The sequence below is a fragment of the Sabethes cyaneus genome, chromosome 1 (assembly GCF_943734655.1).
Source record: "Sabethes cyaneus chromosome 1, idSabCyanKW18_F2, whole genome shotgun sequence".
Lineage (NCBI taxonomy): Eukaryota > Metazoa > Arthropoda > Insecta > Diptera > Culicidae > Sabethes > Sabethes cyaneus.
This window is the reverse complement of record NC_071353.1, coordinates 117302610-117324792: the sequence shown is the minus strand read 5'-3', so window position 1 is coordinate 117324792 and position 22183 is coordinate 117302610. Positions and strand designations below refer to the sequence as shown.

The 22183-nt window shown below is 40.7% G+C and overlaps 2 protein-coding genes across 2 annotated transcripts; one reads left to right on the top strand and one right to left on the bottom strand.

Moving 5' to 3' along the window:
- Positions 1-124: 124 nt before the first annotated feature.
- Positions 125-1053, top strand: LOC128745295 (mediator of RNA polymerase II transcription subunit 8). The gene is made up of 2 exons (XM_053842329.1): positions 125-388; positions 451-1053. Exons 1-2 carry the CDS (start codon positions 224-226, stop codon positions 1030-1032), a joined length of 747 nt encoding a protein of 248 aa, XP_053698304.1. The 5' UTR covers positions 125-223; the 3' UTR covers positions 1033-1053.
- A 135-nt stretch (positions 1054-1188) lies between these two features.
- On the bottom strand, positions 1189-8277 carry LOC128746151 (tyramine beta-hydroxylase). Its single transcript, XM_053843196.1, has 5 exons — positions 8265-8277; positions 4475-4510; positions 1825-3089; positions 1576-1763; positions 1189-1513 (listed from the first exon to the last, which is right to left on the bottom strand). Exons 1-5 carry the CDS (start codon positions 8275-8277, stop codon positions 1189-1191), a joined length of 1827 nt encoding a protein of 608 aa, XP_053699171.1.
- Positions 8278-22183: the final 13906 nt, after the last annotated feature.

Here is a 22183-nt window from a genome sequence, read left to right as displayed (position 1 = left end):
GGAGCACTAGACTTGCTCACGGTTGCTACTGCCCGCAGGGCATGTTCGTAGCTTAATGTCAATGTCAAATATGTTGTCATCGTTTATTATTGTTTTATTTGCTCTTGCTGCGAAATACGATTTTATTGTTTCTATCGGAAATTTGTCTTCGAATTTTACGGTTTATTGATCGAATATTTATTTTTCTTCTAATTCATTCACTATTGTGTAAAGCCTACTCACAATGCAGCGCGAAGAGAAGCAATTAGATATGCTACTGGAAGCCGTTCTCAATCGGTTGAACGACTTGAAGCATTCCATCGGAGCAATGATTCACCGGCTTGAAACCGAGTACGAAACTATCAACTGGCCGACCTTCCTGGATAATTTCGCTCTGATTTCTAGTCATGTATGGGTACGTGGTATATTTATCTTTAGTTTGCTGACGTTTTTCTTTTTATGTTTTTGCAGTTAACCGGTCTTACCAAAATATTGTCATCGGAGATCGGAACTCCGCTTCGTAATCTGACGGTACTTCCTCTGCTGCTGACGCCAGAGCGAGATGAAGCTCTGCTACAATTAACTGAAGGTCGCATTCCGGTGTTTTCACATGACCTAGTTCCTGACTATCTTCGTACGAAGCCTGACCCAGGAGCCGAATCACGCATGGCAGCTCACGAAGCGAAAGCAAACAATCTGCAAACAGAGACGGCACTAAAACAAGTAGCTCAGTACACTAAAGTTATCTCGCATGTTTGGGACATTGTTAGCAAGGCGAAGGAAGAATGGGACACGGAAGCGTCATCTCGACCTGGTATTCAGCAGACCAGTTCGATGGCTGACACACAGGCACTGGTAGCTGCCGTTGGACTCGGCAATGGTCTCAATATACCAGTTGGTCCTGGCGGTGTGCCGGGAGCAGGAATTATGATACCTCCGGCAATTCGACAGCCCTCACCGATGAGTCCGTCCTCTGCTGGCCCCCTCGGCAAAATGCCATCTGGTATCAAAACCAACATCAAGGCGGCCAATCAGGTTCATCCATATCGATAGAGGGCATAAAATAAATTAAAGTTTTTATAGGGTGTAAGATATATACAAATCGTTTTATTTGTGAGAACTATTTAGTGCAGAAAACAAAACTAAAGACACTTATTTCGATTCAGAATAGTCTCTAACTTTTGTACCGGGTCTATTTTATCTACAGGTTTATTCTCTGATTTTCTCCTCCGCATAAATGCACTCTCCAAAAACATCACACTTTCCCACCTCAAGTGGCTTAAACCAATTCAATTCGGCAGGCACTGGGCAATTTTCTTTGAGCGTGCTGCGCGGTGGACTAAACTCGGTAATGGGTGCTCCTTCCCACTCGAAACCTTCGAAGCGTAAGCCGTCCGATCGGTTGCACTGCATACTCAGTGGTTCCTCTAAATAGTATTCGAACAACTGATCGGCTCGAGTTTTTGTCCAATGAATACCATGATAGTTTTCCGACCGAGCACCATCGGGTTGTACAGAGGACTGTCGTTCCACTCTGGAAAATAAAAGCACATGTTTTAGGTATGTGGACTGAAGATAACAACATTTGGCACTTACTCTTTCATATATTTAAAATAGTTGTACAGCGATTTTTCGGAAATGGCGCTTTTACACAGTTCTAGCTTCGTCGCTGGATAGTAATGAATGTAGTTCACGCACATTTCGTCGCTAATCGAGAATCCTCCCAGAGTTGCGGTTTCATAGCCTCGGGTGTCGTAGTAGCAAGTCGTCATGAGTGCGTCACCCTAGCAATAAATGAAATTTGAATCCTAACTAAACCTTTTAGGAACAGCCGATCTTACTTACCGGTAAAACTTTCGGTCGATAACGCAGCTGACGAATTTCCTGGTAGTGGTGAGAGTAAAAGTCATCCCGATTGAGCTCTTTCAATTCAACGCCCTTTCTAAAGTGCCTTGTAAAAATACGAACACCTCGCAGATGAGTATGTAATTGGGAACCGAATACGGTGATACCACTTGGTGGCAGCGCCACCTGAGTACATTCAGCTATACAGTAACCGGTAAGCGGATAAGCTACTTGTCCTGGTGGAATCGCCATCTTGTCTGTATATTCTAATCCCAGCTCCATAATGGCGGCATCATACTTTCGCAACTTGGAAATAACATTAATCCGCATACCAGAACTGTCGACGATGCCTGTCTTCAGCCCAGGGTTGTTGAAATGTACTTCCAGCCGTACGAATGGATTGAAGTTCTTCCCGCCAATCGGCAAACCCGCCTCGTGTGGATATGTAAAAGCTGCAGCTCCCATGGCCCAGAGGGCCATAACTTTATTACAAACCCTCGCCTCTTGTGGCATATCAGCGCAGCTTCCCTCGTAGATTGGTATATCCTGAACTGAATCAGTAACGCACTGGAATACTTCCATGTGATGAACCACGTGCTCATTCGTGATAACTGGTTCAAACTGTACAATGTGATGCTTTTTCGCAATCAACCATGATTCTAGTCGCTGAACTTTACACCAATAGGTGGTTTCGACGGCTGGTATAATCGCTTGATTCAACGCTATTTCCACCTTCTTGACAGTTGACTTTTTCTCCGGAACTGTAATCACATCCGCCCTTAAAATTTGCACTGGCAACACGCCACGATCTGCTTTACCAATTGTCGGCATGACTGTCCAATTGGTAGAAAAATCCAATTCCTTTTTCCCTCTCATCCACACCACATACATGGTTCCACCATGGATGGCCACATCCTGCGGATCGCAGGTATCGAACTTTCTCCGGAAAGCAATCGAGCTTTCATCGATTCGCATCACCGAACAGTCCTGCGTTGTGTCCGCGTAGAGCCGATTGAAGTCTCGTGAGGTATATGTATCCAGCACCTGATGAAACATTCCCGCCCCGCTGGTGGAGAACACACACAGGTCGGTTCGCTTGAGTTCGCCTCGCGGCGAGAACCCGATCGCGAAGAATTTGTACCGCCCATGCTGGAAAGTGTTTTGCGCGTGGAACAGGACCTCCTTCCGGTACCAGTCCATCATCCACGTCAGCTTCAGCTTATGATGGTCCAAGTTGAGCGTGTGGATCTGTGCTGAGGAGATGTCTGGCGATACGCAGATGAAGGGAAGAAACAAGGATTTTTTATTAAAATATGATGTGCATATAGCGAGCAATAGAATTAGCACTGCAGAATTTTAAATTAATCAGTATAGAAGTTCTTAACGCACAAGAACCTAAGTTTCTTCTCTGCGGTACACTTAATATTTTAATTACGAAATATCGAATACGAAAACATGATTTCCGCCCACTACATCTAAGATGGCAGCTCCATTTACGGGACGGGAACCAGGGAATAACACCGTACTGTACTCGAAAATAAAAGAAGAAATCAATCTAGATTATTGCCAATGACCTTCAGCATGAAAACATGGACACGAATCGGAACAAGAAATATGGTAAACTTTGCCCAGCTGGGCAAGCTGGTTTAACTTACAAGGGAAACTAGCAACCTGAGCAGAAAATCCTGAGCGCAGTTCAGTCTGCCCCTGTATTGTATCGGCTAATTGTACGATTCTCGTCGTCTCCTTCATCCTCCTCATAGATGCAGAGTGGCTCGTGCTATTTCAAGCAGTCATCTCCATTCAACTCGATCTTGGGTTACTCGTCGCTAATTTTACAAGCGTCGTAGTAGTTGCAAGTCGCTTTGGAGCTATTCCAGTAATCTCGCTTCACCCCCGTGTTCCAAGTGCCGTTGGAGTTGTTGTGTAGAACCATTTTTCTTACGACGTGGCTGGTCCATCGCCGCCTACCTACTTTTGTCAGGCGTACGATGACGACAAGGGCGCGTACGTATTCCGTGAGCCTCGTAAAATCCATACAGGGATACCTCGATATAAGACAGCCTCGTTATAAAACATCCTCGATATAAGACAATTTTTGTCTTATATCGAACAAATCCCTTTGACATAGCTGGTAACGATGCCAGAGCTAACCAACAAACATTTTATTTGAAGAGCAGTTCCCAAGCAACCAAAAGTTCGAATTTTGCTTAAAAAACGAACTCAGAAGTTCATATTTGGTTCACTTTTAGTTCCGCGGAACTTTATAGCTGCTTTATATGGAACTATACGTGTAAACCGAACTTAAGTACCGATATTTGTTAGATTTGTTAGATATTTGTTAGAAACTAAAAAGTTCAAAACAATTTTTTTTAATTCCCTTCAAAACAACTTTCAAGTTCACATTAAGGACTTAAGAAACTGTTTTTGAACTCTGTTTGACAAAGTTCAACGAAAGCACCGATCGTACTTTTAATCAGCGTGAAAGTTCACGACAAATTTTTCTATTCGACTGTTAATCAGCGTTGTAGCTTGTAACTATAGAAATGTTTATTTATAGAATGATTATTTATAGAACTGAACTTGATTGATCCAGGTATCATGAAACGTTTGCTCTTGGGTGGAAAGATGTTTAGGTGGTGGATCTTACCCAGGTAACCAATAAGCATTAAAATAAGCAGTAAATCTGTCGTTTATTAGCATCCTTGGCGTTTTATACTGCAGGTAGTTGTTTATCAGCTTTTTGACTGCATAACTGTTGTAAATTGGCATCTACAATTCTATTTAAATTCTTCTTGTTGGTAACTAGCTGCAAAATGGCATTGTCAGCACTATAAGAGGGCTAGCAGTAAAGTAGCCGCATATTTTGCCAAAATAGCATTTAAGTAGCATTTAAGGCAACTTAAATGCTTATTGGCTTGCTTTTAAATTGCATTGGAAATGCTTATTGGTTACCTGGGTAAGGCTATAAATGTCATCTAACGAAATAACGTTATTGAAATTTGGGGCTATAGTGCCTAAATATACGATACGATAAGTGTCTGAGAGCTAGTGCTAGAGGGTTTAGTAATATGTTTGTGTTATTCAGTTATCGGGTTCAACAAAGAGCTACTATTTTAATATCTGGTGCTAAAGTGCCCATGTATTGTAAATCATCTAGAGTTAGAGAGCCTAGAAAGGAGTGTTTTTTTTCTAATTAGTAGCTCACCAGTTATCATGTAATTGAGATTGCACCGACTTAATCATGATTTTTTTAGATGGATGAAAGCCGTCCTTTGCCAATGTTCAAGTGTGAACAGATCGAGAATGCAAAGTTGGCTAAAGAATGGCAAGATTGGAAGGGATCCTTGCAATATTACTTTGATTCATATGGCATCACAGATCAGAAAACTATGCGTGCCAAGATGGCTGCACCTAGGCGGACCTCAACTTCAGAAGGTTTATCGAACTCTAGAAGGTACTGAGGAATTTCCAGTAGTTTTGCTAGAAAAACCATGGTATGATAAAGCAGTTGAGCGATTAGATGCATTTTTTAAGCCGCGCAAGCAAGACGTGCTCGAGAGACACAAATTGCGTAACATAAAGTAAGGTGCTAATGAACGCTTCGCAAATTTCGTACTGCGTTTGCAGCAGAAATTAACGGATTGTGGTCTGGACAAATATTAGGCTGAGATTAGAAAGGTGATGGAAGAAATCATGTTGATCAACGTAATTGTTGAAGGTTTGCTTCGTCAGAACTTCGCCATAAGATACTGGAACGAGATCAGTCCCTCTCTGAAATTGAAGTTTTGGGTGAACTAATAGAAAGCGTTCGAACCCAAGAAAAAGAGCTAAATAGTGGAAATGCGCTTCTAAATGACAACCCGTTGGACGTTCATAAGATTCAAGAGCAAAGTAAAGCTAGAAACTTTCGCAAGCAAAGTCGTTTCGTCAAACGTTTTGGCTCGGTTGGCCCAAAAGGTGGCGAGGGCAGCATACACTCAAGTACTTTTTTTACACGGTTTAGTTTTTTGAGTATTAAGAACGGGGTAACTTAGAGACCATTCATTTATTTCTCAATACATTTGGGAGTAGCTCGACATTCCTCACGTAGGTTGTAAATAGTTCCTTAGCTGCACCGTTTTCGAGTAATCGAAAAAAACAAACCGTGTAAAAAAAGACTTGAGTGTAATGTGTTTTGCACGCGGACGGTATGGAGACATATCAAATGCTTCTTCGTGTCCAGCGAAAGGACAGATTTGCCTCAAATGTCAGAAACCGAATCATTTTGCGAAGTTTTGCCGAAAGCGTTCCAATTCATTTTCAAATTTTCAAATCCCGAACAAAATTCGAGTTGTTGCTGATGTCACACAAACAAACCCTACAAATGATGAGTCTTCGACAGAATGTTCAGACAGAGTGTACTACAGCTTTCACTCCGGAAACGACACGAATGTAATCAATTGTGAGATTGGAGGCGTTGATACAAAAATGTTAATCGATTCTGGGTCGGACGCGAACCTAGTCACTCTTAAAACGTGGAATTTCCTGAAGGATAACGAAGTGAGCGTTCAAGAATGCATAGGAGGGAGCACAAGAATTTTGAAAGTTTACGGTAGTGACAATCCGTTAGAGATTTTAGGAACCTTCATGACCATCGTTAGAGTTGGATCTCGTTCAGCCGTAGCGGAATTTTTCGTAGTGCCGAGTGGACAACGCAACTTATTGGGCGACACCACTTCAAAACAACTGGGTGTTTTAAAGATTTGCAATGTAGTAAATCTACTCATGAATCAGAACGACACAAATATGCCATTTTCCAAGATGGCAGATATACAAGTTCATATTAAAATGAATCCAAATATTACACCTGGTTTTCAACCTTTGCGTCGTATTCCGATTCCTATGGAATCTGCTGTAAACAAGAAACTGGATGAGTTACTAATGAGGGATATCATCAAAGTGAAAAACGGACCTGCCACGTGGGTTTCGCCATTGGTGGTAGCGAACTATAGGACAGGACGTGCCAAGTGTTAACCGCGGCGTTGACCCAAAATTGGCCCAATTTCTGATTGGCTGAAAGCGACGAGCAACCGTTGACTGGAAAATATAACGCGGTATCACTTTCAGTGTTGCTGAAACTCATTAGTGGGAATACGACAATAAGTTATCATTTCCGAATTTTGATTTCTTGTGTAATTCGTAGTTCTATGCTTGGTTCATCATTAATTGTGTTCGTACACGAATTTTAATTTTCAAAATGAAATGCAAAACATGATTTTGGTCGCATAAACTGTGACGTATTCGGGAGCTGTTGTTCGGCAAACGAAGTTATTCTTAAAATAATATGTGCAGGCAACAGTGGTGCAGAGTGTAGCAAAGAATATTCAATCGGGATGGCGGTATTAATAAGAAGTCAGATGGCACGTCCTGTCCTAGGTAGCGAAGAAAACAAATGGTGATACAGTGGACCCCCGTTCGTTTGAACGATTCCTCATGCAAACTAACGGGGTTACTTTTTAATTTGAACAACTGGTAACCCGAAATATGCTGAAGCCTGTGTAAACTGGCCGCCCTGCTCTTTGTTATTATTTTGGTGGTTTGCTTTAGTTGGCAGTTGCAAGTGCGAATATTGCATTTTCCGATCGGATTTCTATCTTAATCGTTAAGAAAACGAAATGTGAAACCGATTAAACAAGCTAGGTCAGTACAAACAAATCGTGTTTATGTGCATTGTCTGCATAAACAAATGATGTCATGTTGAGAATGACATTTGAACCATTTTTAATTTTATTTTATTTATTTTATTTATTTTATTATACTTGTAGATTAAGAACAATTCTTATTGATTTCTACAATCGGACTTTGACTTTGACAACCACATTAATACTAACTATGTTTTCTTATAACTACTATTATGCTTGGACCTAATTCCTTCCTTCTAACCATTCGATGCATTCGTGACGGAACCGTGAAGATGTATTGATTGTTTTAATTCCAGCAGGAAGTTGGTTCCACCAGACTACTGCACGTGCAAAGAAGGTACCACTATAGTGTGATGACGTATAACGAGGCAAAACATAATTCCTCACCCGTGAACTTCGAAAAAGCTGTAATTTTTCGCGTAGGTAATTTGGTCCATTTTGAAGTATTTTGTGAAAAGTTACACAGCATCGCAATTTGAAATAATTGCTATAAGAACAACCTAATAGTGCATTTTGAAGATGTGAAACTCTTGAATACCTATTTAGCTTATAAACCCAGCGGATGCAACAATTTATTGCAATTCGCAGTCTCTCGATGGCTCTAGCAGAGGCATTTAGAACTAATTCTATTCCATAGTTGACATGTGGAAGCAGCAGAGACTTGAATAGTTTTAGCTTCAAAGAAAGGGGTAACATAGATGCAGTCAATTTTAAATGACGTAATCCCGAGTAAATTTTACCGCATTGAGCATTCACCTGATCGTCCCATTCTAGGTCTTGTTGGAAAATTACCCCCAAAACGGATAACTTCGGAACATAGCTAATTTTTTCGTTATTAATCATAACATCTGGCAAAACGGTTGGACGTTGTCCTCGTGTTACGAACATGGCTTTGGTTTTAGAGGAATTTATAGGAAGTAAATTTCTCTCAGACCATGAGAATATATTAGCAAGATCATTATTTATAAGCCGAGCCATTTCATTAATTTCTAGCTGCGACGAGTAATAATAGATTTGAACATCATCCGCAAATATATGGATTTTGCAAAATTGCAATACATTAGGCAAATCGTTAATAAAAAGAGAAAAAAGTAGCGGCCCCAAAACTGATCCTTGTGGGACACCAGAAAGAAATTTGCACGTCGTGCAAACCAGCGGGGTTCAAATTAAAAAGTGTTCAAGTTAAAAATGGTCAAACGAACGGGGGTACGGTATACGTTTGTGTGTGGATTTGCGGCGCGTCAACCAAGCGGTGATCAGGGATCGACATCCGATGCCCATAATCGATGATATTTTGATGAGAATGGGAAAAGGAAAGCTCTGGAGTGTTTTGGACATCAAAGATGCATTTTTCTTGCTGGAGCTGGATAGTGAAACGCGAGATGTGATGACTTTCATTACTCATCGTGGATTATACCGCTTCAAGTGTTTGCCTTTTGGTTTGGTCTCAGCGCCCGAGATTTTCCAATTTTACAGTCAAATTTACAGTCAAAGAGATTACAGTCAAATTTCGTTAATTGCACTAAGCTTATCGTCGATTTTGACAAAAACTTTCGTTAGCCGGGCTGATCTGATTAAGCCAAAAGATGACATGAACAACACTTGAACTGTTAGTGAAAACAGCTCAGCTTAATTAATTAGGGTTTTTGTCAAAATCGGCGATAAGCTTAGGGCAATTAACGAAATTTGACTGTACAGTGATCGATACTCCAAAAAGTGATCAATTTCACCCGAATTCACGGTATCTCACTTTATGTTCTATAATTAACTCGCGCTGCATAAAGCTGCTGCAAGTTCTAAAACGAACTTTTACTTAAGAACAACTCTTTGGCAAAATTCACATCGCTTGTATACGACAAAGTTGACGCAGTGGATCGGGATAGGTTTACAACGTGGAACACCCGGGTTCAAACCCAACAGCAGGCAAATGCATTGAGAAGACTGTTTTAAAGCTGCTATGCATTGACAATGCTGAATTATATCTGGCAGCATGTAACTTGCAAATATAGAGCAGCTTTCAAGCTTAATTCAGTGCTTAGCGGTTATTTGGGTCGCCAGATTTGTGCGGTGGTGTATGCTCGTTGATCGAAACGTTTTGGGGAGGAAACAGTAGCCCCGGCTTTCAGCTTAAATGCATCGTTGATTCTCATCGTATTATTCCCGCGGTTGTCTGAGTTCCCTATAATAGTGACGTCGTTGAACTACGAGAACTACTCGTATACCCAACAAACATTTTTGTTGAATAACAATTTATCAAGCGCTTGTTTACTGGATATTAGCTGTATAATGGTTGAATAAACATCTCTTCAAATAAAATGTCTGTTCGGTATGCCGTATGGGTCATTCCATCTCAAGTGACCAAAAAAGCTAACAAAAAATTGCAATCGATCATCAGTGATTTCTAGTAAAGTTGGCATAGCTGTTCATTCCGCCCCATAACCAATTTCCCAAAGTTTGACTGTTTCAGAATTATTTAAACCGAAAAATGATTTTTTGAAAATTAAAAAAAAAGAAGTACCGACACTGCTAAGGGGATTGATCAATCGGCATAAAATTTTAGAAAATTGGTTGTGGGATCGGAATGAACAATCATACCAACTTTGGTTGAAACCGCTACTTAGTAGTCGATTGCAAACTCTTAAGATGGAATGACCCATATATATTCTGCAAACCAAAAGCCGTCTGCGGTGGATACACACATTTCCTAAGAAAAATCCTTTCCATAATCTCTTCACTGGTTCCAGAATCAAAACAACCATGAGCAGTAACATCAGTCAAAGCTTTTCCGCCAATTACCTTAACTGAAGTAATTAACGCCTTTTTATTTCAAGCCGTTAATCCAATTTAATGAAGTTTTCTACCCACGCTGCCAACCACTTCGAACGGTTCCAGTAGCAACTTGCAGTGTACCAGCAGCATCATCATCATCATCATCCTCATGGGCAGTATGTTTTTTTGCCTGTGTGGCGAATTTCGAAACCCAGGTTTGGTCTTTTAATGTTTGTTGTGCAACCTCTCGGCCATGGGATGCGGTCACGCTGTACCACACTATCATTGTGAGAGAATTTATTCCTTCCTGTTCGTCACCGCGCGTCATAGGGGTGACAGTTGGTGCGCTAGAATCTGGAGCCAGCATCATTGCTTTTCTGTCCTACCATCCCAGCCGTTGGCTAGCAGGTGGAACTGGGTGAGAAATAAAAGAACATTCCCCAACACGCATTCAACATTCTTGGCGGTTAGTATTATAGAGCCAAACAGCGGCAAATGAAATTCCTTTGTACATATTTTTCTTCATTCAGCAGTTTCCCTTCCAGGAATTTTAGCGTCAACGTTACCCCAAGCAACCCCGTCCCCATCGTTCTTGATGGGCGGAAGAATGATTGGTCTCACACTTCACTGCTGCCATCCAGTCCGCAGTAGCTGGTACTACTTTAGATGCATAACTTCAGGCGCGCACTACATTATCACCGAAGCCATCTATTCTCATCAACCATCAGCCGCTTTCTTCTCTCCGAAACCATGCTTATCGATGATAGGCGGGAAGCAGTGTCATCATATTCCATCACGTTCTGATCATCATTCATTTTTTAGACTTTTGTTTCTCACACTCTGCCATCCTTTTCCGCAGCTCACTTCTACACTTCTCGGAAGGCAATGTTAATTTTTATCCAGCTAGCTGCTTCCGTAATCCTTACAGCAGCATAACAGCGGGGCACTACATGCTCATTATTTTAACCTACTTCACGAGACTCGGTTAGGTGCAGCGGAGAGCACTCTACATGCGAGATGCTTCGCTTCATTTTGCGCGCTTTTGTTTAACTTTCTCTTTTATTTCATTATTAATGAAGAAAGGATAACTGACCTTGGGGTGAGCATCGTGTTCTATCTTCCATTTCTGTATGCAATATAAATAGAAGATTTCACAGGAAGGAATATCTTAGACTTGAATGTAGGGGGATTAGGGGCATAATGAGCACACGGGGCGAAATGGGCACCCCTCTTTTCTACGAAAGTACGCATTTTGTAACATCATATGGCATGCGAAACACTGCTGTAGGTACTACAGCATCAATTTATCAAAAAATGAGTGATCTCTACTTTTAAAACACGAAGTTATATTAAAAAACTTAACTAGGTTCTCAGACGCTGAAAAAATTATAATTTTGGTGCACTACCAAATAAGTTTTTACGATCATTTGAATATCTGAATCTATCAAGTGCACACTGCAACATGATGTATACATTGTATCTCAAATTTCGCCTTCATTGAAGTTTTGATTTTACACTATAATTAGTGTAAAAACCCATTTTTACTTTAACTACTTGACTGGGGGCGAAATGGGCACCCTTAGGTGGGGTGACTACAGGCACTGCTTGGGGAGACTCCCATCGTACATCTAGCGAAAGTTAGCAGGCTACGGTGGGCCGGACACGTCGTAAGGATGCCGGACGACAGTGCGACGAAAACGGTCCTCTTCAACAACCCCACCGGCACCAGGAACAGGGGGGCCCAACGTGCACGATGGCTCGACCAGGTCGAAAGCGATTTGCGACTTCTGAGACGACTAGGAAATTGGCGACGAGTGGCCCAAGACCGAGTTGAATGGAGACGAGTGCTTGAAACAGCACGAGCCACCCCGGCTCTATGCTGCTGAAGAAGAAGAAGAAGAAGGTGGGGTGAAATGAGCACTATGTCGCATTAAATAACCTGTCAGTTTCTTTGTTTATCGCATCAATGCTTGTTTACAGTGATGGTATGAATATGCCAAGGGAATCCGGAAGACATATTTGGTCAAAAAAGGCCTTGCAAGCGGCCTTGGCCACTATAAGGTGAGACGCAATATCCACAAAACAAGTCGCCAAGTACCACGGCATTTTGCGGCAGATGTTAGCTCGGTATGTGGGGCCATACGAAAGGGCAATCTCGGGGCAGGAGGTGGACCAAATTGATTCCTTCAAAACTGTTTTCATTCCCGCTGAAGAACAAGAGCTGGTGGTCCATATTTTGTATATGGAGATTCGATGCTACGGTATTACTACCCGGCAGAGGGAAACGGAAAAGCCTATGTCTTCAACACTAAAACATAGCTAGCTTAAGCGTCATCCGAAGCATTTCTTGTGTGCTCCAGAGGCAACCTCTGCGGCTCAATTGGCTTTAAGCGGCTGGCGGTCAATAGTTTTTTCGACGTTTTTACACGTTTTATGTTTGTGTATGTATGGGTGTGTATATGTATGTGTATATGTGTATGTATGTGTGTATGTATGTGTATATGCATGTGTGTGAGTGTGTGTGTGTGTGTGTGTGTGTGTGGTTGTTGTACTTATATACACCCTTCAAGCATGTGTTTACAAGAGTGCTCATTATGCCCCAGGGGGTGCTCATTGTGCCCCACACACTGACCGATTTTTAGTTTTTGAAGCATGAAATTAAATTGCAATTTTCGTCATCATGCCAATTATTTTTCAATTTGTTAACAGTATGCCTTTCATTATCGATAGTGAATGTATGTTTTGCAATGACGACACTTTAAAAATTCAGTCATTTTGGGTGCTTAAATCAGCCAACAAGTTAGGGTGCTCATTATGCCCCTAATACCCCTAGGTGGCCAAGTTTTTGTATAGGGTTTTCGCGCGATGCCAGAACTGCGCAATGTGCATTCCGTTTGGTGTCGTTGTTATGAGATGGGATAAAACATTATACCGTTTCGAAAAAATAGCACTCGCGAGGGTATTATGTCATATACTGCTGCTATGTCGGGCCTGCTTCTTTTTACTGACGAAAAATTATCACAACAAAAGCGATGTACCTGCAAGTTATAAGCAGCTGAGGAATTTTGTTACTCGCTGTATTTTAGAATTGTTGCAGGTTATTTTTTCACTTATTTGAATGAAAGTAACTTTCAACCAACATTGTTAGGTGCTGAGCTTTCTGAGATACGCTGATATTATTTTGTCGGAAGAACACAATACATATTGATATTACATTTTAATTTTATACAAAAAATTAAAATTTTTCCCAAATTAGTCTGCTTTGAAGTGAGAATTAAAAAAAGGTCAAGTTCATTTTTAATTGTAATGGACGATGTCACTTTCGTAAATCGAAACGTTGATGTTTGAACCAGTGACGTAGCCAGGATTTTCGGTTGGGGGGGGGGGGGGGGGGTCAAGTCATTTTTTTATTAGAGAAGTTTTAAACTTAAGAAGTTCACTCGCCTCTGGAGGGAGGCCAAGTTAGTATGCAGAAAACCATTTGTTTAAGAAATACATTTAATGCTTATGTTACAGAATGTTCTTTCGAATTAAATAATTTTAATTTGTTTAACTAAGTATTCAAGTAACACAATTAACAAGTAACTAATGCCCAAGTAACCATTTGAGTTTTATTACACTGTTATGATGGCATTCAAGACCAAAATTGGTCATGAAAACCACCATAAGAGTACAATCAAACTCACATGGTTGCTTGGGATGGTGTTCATAAGTTTGCGTACAATATGATTTCTGCTAATTAGTTTGCTGGTGAGAAGAATGTTTTACAGGATTTTTAAAAACTGCATAGCTTCTGGCACTCTCGCATCAAGCCTACTTTTCCCTCCACAAGACGCTTCGATCAAGAAGCATACGCCGCACAAGGCTGACGATGCACAAAGCGCTAATCAGACCGATAATCCTATTCTTCAGCTGACGAATTTCTCGCCGAATCTCTTTGAGATCGGGAGCCGGTACGCTGTTGTCGTTTGTAGGCACTCCGAGGCAAGCATGGAAAAATTCATTCACTCACATTATTTTTGGTGAATATATTGCTTGCTTCGAAGTATTGCTTCCAATCATTCTCCCTCGCATGCAAGCTCTCGAATAGAACCCTACAGAGTTAATTCACCGATGAATCGCCGACCTACAGCAGGAAGAATGCGAATGATTCAAACAAGATCGGAACGTTTGTATCGAGGTTCATTTAGAATCATTTGAATCAAAAGATTGTGTTGGAAAGAATCATCTGCGAACTATGATTGCGAATCCAAATGAATGCGTTCAACGATCTTCTTACTGAACGAAATAGAAGAATGTTTGCTGTTGGTAAAGCGCAAACCGCGCAATACGTAGCTATGCAAGGAACATTCAATGCAGTTTTTCAACTAAGGCACTAACTGAAACTTATATTTTAGCAGATTTTGTAATGGTATTGACGGAATAATCCTGCCATTTTTGTTTTATGTTTTAAGTATCGCTCATCATTAACAGGCTAAATAAAAATGAAATGATGCAAATTAGTCGTGCGGGCTTTGTGTGACCAATCTAAAAATTAAATTATTTTATTTCATGTTATCATGTTATCGATCGATGTTGGTCACGTATGGCATCAAGTAAAACAATTTTAAAGTGATTTTTGCTGGATAGCTGTGACGGTTAGAGGTACAGTAGACTCTCGGTAAAGTTAATCGATTGGGGATCGGGTCGATAAACTTTTTCGAAACACAGTAGGATTTCGAATTCGGTATGGTTCGATTTTGACATCAAAAGTATCCGTTTTTGGCAACACAAAATATTTCCCTAACAAAATATGGTTAAATATTAGTCAGTTTTTGCATACATGCTTTAAATGACGCAAAAATGATACCCTCAGTGTGTTCATGAAAAAAAGTTAGCTGTTATAGTTATAGAATGTTTCGAACAATAATATTTATATTGCCGTAGGACTACGTCTTACCGCAGGTTGTCAAAAACTTACTTACACCGAACGGATAGCTCTTGGCAGACTTTTCAAGCATAAAATGATTGCAATCGTTGATTAATAATATTTACTCAATTTCTAACGCATTTACATTCAATTTTTTCATATCAAAAAAGGGTCTCGATTTTGACACGGTTTCGATTTTGGCAACATAGGCGACAGGCATTTGTTGCCAAATTTTAAATCCAACTGTATTAATTATTTTTAGCAGTACAATGTCCGAAAACCGGAAATAATACTACCGGTGTAGATAAGATAACAGACTCTAAATAAAATTAGCGGTTGCAAAAATTCGACTTTAAGATGCACAGAATATTCAATACACTATTCTCCATGCCTTTGTAACAAAATTGCCTGACACCCAAAATCTTCTCTCTGAATCTATCATCGTAGGACAGACTGTACACAAGGTATCGTAAAGCATATAGTCAAATACTTGTTCTTCAAATCTTTGTTTCGAAGTACAGTATGATTTCGAATTTGGCAACAAATGCGTGTTGCCTATGTTGCCAAAATCGAGACCCTTTTTTGACGAGAAAAAATTGAATGTAAATGCTTTAGAAATTGACTAAATATCATTAATCAACGATTGCAACAATTTTATGTTTAAAAAGTCCGCCAAGAGCTATCCGTCCGGTACAAATAAGTTATTGACACCCTGCGGTAAGACGTAGTTCTACGGCAATAAAAATTTTATTGTTCGAAAGCACATAACTTTTTTTCATGAACATACTAAGGGCATCATTTTTCGTCATTTAAGGGATGTATGCGGAAACTGATTGATATTTAAGCATATTTTTGGAAGTGAAATATCTTGTGTTGCCAAAAACGAATACTTTTGTTGCCAAAATCGAGGCATGCCAAAATCGAACCATGCCAAAATCAAAATCCAACTGTAAGTGAATTCATATGACCTATTTTTTTTTTGGAATACGGGCCTAATCGAGTCCCTTCAAGCTGCCACTGCCTTGTGCTTCTGCAGGCCTTTCAAATTTTTCCTTCAGTTCTACTCGCATAACCAACGCTCGGCGGACCCTTACCAACGATTTCGCCAATCTCGTTATAATGGTTTATTAAAACATTCCACGCAGTTTCCAAAATTTGCAAAAATTATTACTCGTCTTTGTTTTTGTGGACGAATGTTAGAAAAATTGCATCATTGGTCGGTACCGAAACAACCTGTATTCTCCCGTGCCAGTACCGGTATTTCGGTATTGAAAAATCAGCCGATACTACCGGTTTTCCCGGTTCCGGTACGCCCGGTATCTCAACCCTATCCAGAACCGAATGACATATAATCACAATCTGTAGCGATTATGAAGAGAAAATTTCCAAATTTGGTGAAACAATATTGGAAAACACTAAAAATTACGATTATTTAATTTAATTTTGCGGGGCTTAAAAATGATGCCGACCGCATAGAGGGGTTAATAAATAACGAACGCTCAAGAAACATTCGAACGATCGCGGAAGAAACATTCGAACGAATTTTTTTTGAACGATTCTTTGCGACTCAGTGAATGCATTCAAAAGCGAATCTTTTCCCAAGCGTTCGTAGTATAATGAACACACCACACGAAAGATCCATCGCGTGAACAAAACCACCAACGAACGCTGTCGCATATTTTCCTTTGCTTTGCTTGTTCTGCTTCGTTCGTATGAGTGCGTAATTTTGTACAGAGATGTTCAGTGCGATTAAAACCTTACGATGAGTAGGTTCGTCGATGATTTCAAAATGAATGCTGTTTGATGTGATTTTTTCCATGCTTGCTCTGAGGTTAACTTCCGTTGCGTCTCCTATTGTTATATCACCGTTGAGGTGCTCATCGAAATACTGCTTCCACATATCGAACGCCTCGCGCTCGTTTGTGAATAGATCCCCTCCCTTGTCCCTACACATGCCAGGTTTAGGTGTGTAGCCCTTACGAGTTTGGTTCATCTCTTCGTAAAACGTGCGCGCGTCATTAGCCCAGAATAGTTGTTCCAGCTCCTCACGATCTCTGTCTTCCTTCTGGCGCTTTTTCCTCCTCAGGATCATGGTCAATTCATTCCGCGCTCGTCGATTCTTGGCCAAATTCTCTCTCGTGGGTATGAGTAGATAGTTTTCCCAAGCTCTTTTTTCCTACAATTCTATCGTTTGTTGGCATTCCCCGTCAAACCAATCATTTCATGCATTCGATGTTTCCACTCCTAGCACCGTGGTTGCCTCGTTGACGGCCGAGCGTAGCATACTCCATCCGTTTTCGAGGGTCGAAGCATCAAGCTCCACAGAAGAAGACATAGCTTCATCCAATACGCGCGCGTAGTTTTCGACAACTGGTGGGTTGTTTAACTGCCGAATGTTTAAAAGAGAAGAGCGGGTTTGTTGCGAGGTATAAACCGTCGATAGTTTTAAGCGCACATGTGCTGCTACTAGGTAATGGTCCGAGTCGATAGGGATCATACGTTTGTGATGTTCGAGAAAAACCGGCCCTCGATGAGAATATGGTCGATTTGGTTCGAAGTTCGTTGGTCAGGTGATCTTCAGGTGACTTTGTGGATATCTTTGTGGGAAAAGAAAGTGCTCGGGAACTGCAAAGTTGATACATCGCTGGCTGTTGTCGTTTGTGTCGGTATGCAGGCTATGGGGCCCGATCACAGGTCTATACATTGCTTCCCTACCGACCTGGGCGTTCATAGCCCCGATGACAATCTTGATGTCCTATCATGAGCAGCTGTCGTACGTTGCTTCCTTCTCGTCGTCGGGTATACCTTCGTGTACGTTAATGATAGTGTAATTGAAGAAACGGCCTTTTATCCTCAACACGCACATCCTCTCGTTGATCATTTTCCAGTCCATTATGCGATTCTGCATTTTGCCCAACATTACGAAGCCTGTTCCCAGCTCGTTGGTCGCTCCACCGCTCTGGAAAAATTGGGCTTTACTGCCACGGATCCTCCACACCTTCGGGGTTCTAACTAATCGAGCAGCACCCTATCGCCACCAACGAAATTTAACGATCTGCAGTTCCAGGTATCAAGTCTCCATTCCATGTCTTTATTTCGTCGCCTTTGTCCATGCAGAATGTTCCTCAACATGAAAAATATACTTGTGCTATAGTTTTAGCTTGGTGTACTGTTATTCGGCATTGATTTGTTTTTAAATGTAAGCCAAAATATTTCGGGGGGGGGGAGGTTGGTGCAAGGCCCCCAGGGCACCCCCCTGGCTACGTGGCTGGTTTGAACATCGATTTCCCAAATTTTGCCTATAAATATTAAAATATTATAAATGTGATGTGAGGGGTAGAGACAAATGAAAGACAAATTTCCTCATAACTCGAGAACTAATCAAGCAAATGCGACCAAATTGGGCATGTTGGGGTTTTTAGAGGCAGGCATTTGTTCTATGAACAAATGACTATGAAAATCCGATTTAATCTTGGCGACCATTTTTGTGTGTTTCATTTTCTTTGCGTACAGTAAAGGGTGTCCCACATCAAATTGCATCACGGAAGAAACGCTGTAGAAAATTACCCACTGGGTATTTTTGCTTGAAAAGTTAAGTAGGAGTAGTTTAGAGTGCATTGTTTACACTGTATTTTTATCGCGGTCAGTTATTCAAAAATTGAAAAAAATGGCGTCACCCGAATAGCAACGTCGCGAATTTATTTTGCGCAAACACCTGGAAAATTCTCAACTCTCTCATCATGGATGATGAGACTTACGTCAAGGCGGACTCCTGGCAGTTTCCGGGGCTACTGTACCTCACTATCCAGCTTAAGTTCGATGTTCAGAAGGAAGTAAGGATGCAGAAGCTTTCATAGTTTGCCATGAAGTATATGATTTGGCCAAGAAATACATCATGTGGCAAACGGAGCGCGCCGTTCGTGACTACCGGGACTGTAAACGGGCAGACCTACCTCAAGGAGTGTCTATAGACAGAAGCGCCTGCTTCCTCTGTTGAAGCAACACGAAGGCCCTATAATCTTCTGGCCTGATCTACCTTCGTGCCAATATTCAAAGGATGTATTGGAATGGCATGAAGCCAACGGAGTCACTTTCGTACCCAAGGACATAAACGCCCCCAACGCACCAAAACTAAGGCCCATCGAAAAATACTGGGTTATTATGAAGCAAGCCAAGGAGGACAAATCTGAGGAAGACATGAAGAAAAAGTGGGTTTCCGTACAGAAGAAGCTGTAGCCTGATGTTTTACAAAACTTTTTGAGTAGAGTTATGCGTAAAGTGCGAGCATACAGTTATGGTATTGAAGTTGAATAAAATAAATATGCCAAAAGTTTACTAATGGGTTAGATTTTATTGTCTGAAAGTTTGAAAATGATCGGTCAATTAGGTAGTTTTCTACAGCGCTTCTTCCGTGATGCAATTTGATGTGGGACACCATTTACTTAGTTTCGGCACATTGATTTGAGTAAGCCGCACATCTCGGCACAACGAAGCCGTCAAATTATTTTTCATGAAATCTTAACCCTCTAACGGAAAGGTCCGTCTGAAGACAGCCGTCACTTTTGGAGCTTCAGAGCCACATATGAAATTTGTTTCAAACCGACAATATGGAAAATGTGTTCAAAATTGGTAACTCCTCGTAGTGATGAGTGATTTCTATGTAAAAAAATCTTAAGAACACGACGGGCGCATTGAGGGAAAATATAAATGTAGTTTTAAATACAACAGTGAAATGTTTGACCTTTTTTCGGACTTTTCGGGTAATTTCCTTTGAAATTTTGATAATAAAGCCTGGTTTAAAGTTAATCTGGAGCTAGACGCAAAGCACAACCCACAAATCGAGACTGGAGTGCCGCAAAAACTCATAAATGGCTGGATTGCAGTATTTTTATGTAGCGCCATAGTATTACATCGTTGTATTTGGTTCTGATAAAACTTGAACTTTTTGCGTAACAGAGCTCAATATACTCTGCACAGTTGAAGATGCGACTGAATCAGAATGTTTCTTGCACTTTGAACGCATTTTTTAGCACTGGTGACTGCCCTCCGCTTCGTCGAACTCGTTTAACAATAGTGAAAATTTTTTCAATAGGACTCCTGACAATTCGAATCTTTTGGCACGAAAACGATTATTAGCTGCATACCACCTACCAACACTTTAGAGCAGGGATGGAAAAAATCGCTTCTAGTGATCAAGATCATAGAAGCGATCAGATCAGAGACAAACCTCATGTCAGATCATGTTCATTGCATGATTGCGTTGAGAAATATAACAGATACAGACGATTGGTTGTGTACATCGTATGAATCACAATACAAACTAAATGTGTGACCTTTTTCTCGCAGTTAGATAAGATGTAACACTGTGATCGACAGCTGAGACTGTTTAGAGAACAAAATGTTGTGATTAACGCTAAAGATTCACTGTTTGTCATGATCTGTACGGATCGTGATCTGTGCGTGTGGTGATTACTCACAGATTTTATCAAAATCACTGATCTTCCATCCCTGTTTAGAGTAGTGACAGCTATAGTTAAATCAGGGACGAACATAACCCAGGTAACCAATAAGCATTGCCATAAGCAGTAAATCAGCCCCTTATTAGCATATCTGACATTTTATACTGCACGTTGCTGTTTGTTAGTTTTTTAACTGCCTAAATGTATTAAATTGGTATCCAAAATTCTTTTCAGATTCTTCTTCGGTAATCAGCTGCAAATGAGCATTGTCAGCATTGTCTTATACTTGCCAGGCACGTCACCACGTCTAGTTGCAATGTAAAATTTTTAAACGGGACGTTAGATTAAATTTCTCATTAGCTGGTTTGACTACAGTAGACGGAGGAATAGGCAATTATATGGCAGACCTTATTTCAAGGTCATGACAAAACACGAGGTTGGTCTACTATAAGAGCTAGAGTCTTCCCGAGCGAGCATATTCCACGTCACTTGATAATTTGTATTGTATTTTCTAGTCATAAATATCCGGGATGGAGACGCCTAGATTGGACTTCACACACCTCAATGTCTTCCGCCTCAGCTCACGGTCTCTATTTTCTTATGCACCTATGTTATCCTTATAAACCTTCAGAACATTTTAGCACTTTTAATTAGTATTGCTGTTGCAGTTGAAAACCGTAATAATCGACGTGCGACATTCGGTTTTATTCTTGTTCTGTGTGGCGCAACTATGCCGCACGAATAATCCCCGAATAATGCTCGTTAATCGTTCATAATCGTTCGATTAATCGAATTAATCAAAGAAATATTCGAATATTTTTAATCGAACACCACTGACACGAATAGTTGAATTAATCGATTAGTGCAGACAACGCTCACCGATTAATCGGTAATCGAATAATTGAAAATCGAAAAACTGCTTTCACGTTTCACCTGTTGTCAACCGTCTCGTGATCAACTGTGATCAGGTTTCCCTATTGGTTTTTACCCACATGAGCACTACTGTGTTACCTGACTCATAACGCATCCCTATTTCCGAAATTCTAAAATCTCTCATGCTTTTATTTTTGCAGTAAACATGTAATTTCTTATGTTATGTAGTTAATATTTATATGCTCTATTCGAATTTATGATCAATTAAACGAAAAACCACAAAGTTTGTGAGTTACGAGACCCTCCCCCGTATATAACGTATATTCGTTATGAGTCAGGTAACACAGTAGGTTTGTATCCATTACGAGTTTGGTTCATCCTTTTATAGAATCTACGGTGATTCTTCGCTTGACGGTGTTCTCTATCAAATCAGTCAGTTCGTGTACGCGCGGGTTCTTTATTTAGTGCCGTAGCGGCCTCCTCGATGACCGAGCATATTCTGCCGCACTTGTCTACCACTCTTCGAAGCGCCTATCTTCTCTGGAGAAGGGAGTCCGCTATCCTGTACCTGTAGTCTGTAGCAAAATTGCTTTAGAGGACGTTTGTTTCTTGATCTGGCAAATTAAATTTAAATAAAAATAAAAATTAATAAAGAACAAATAAAG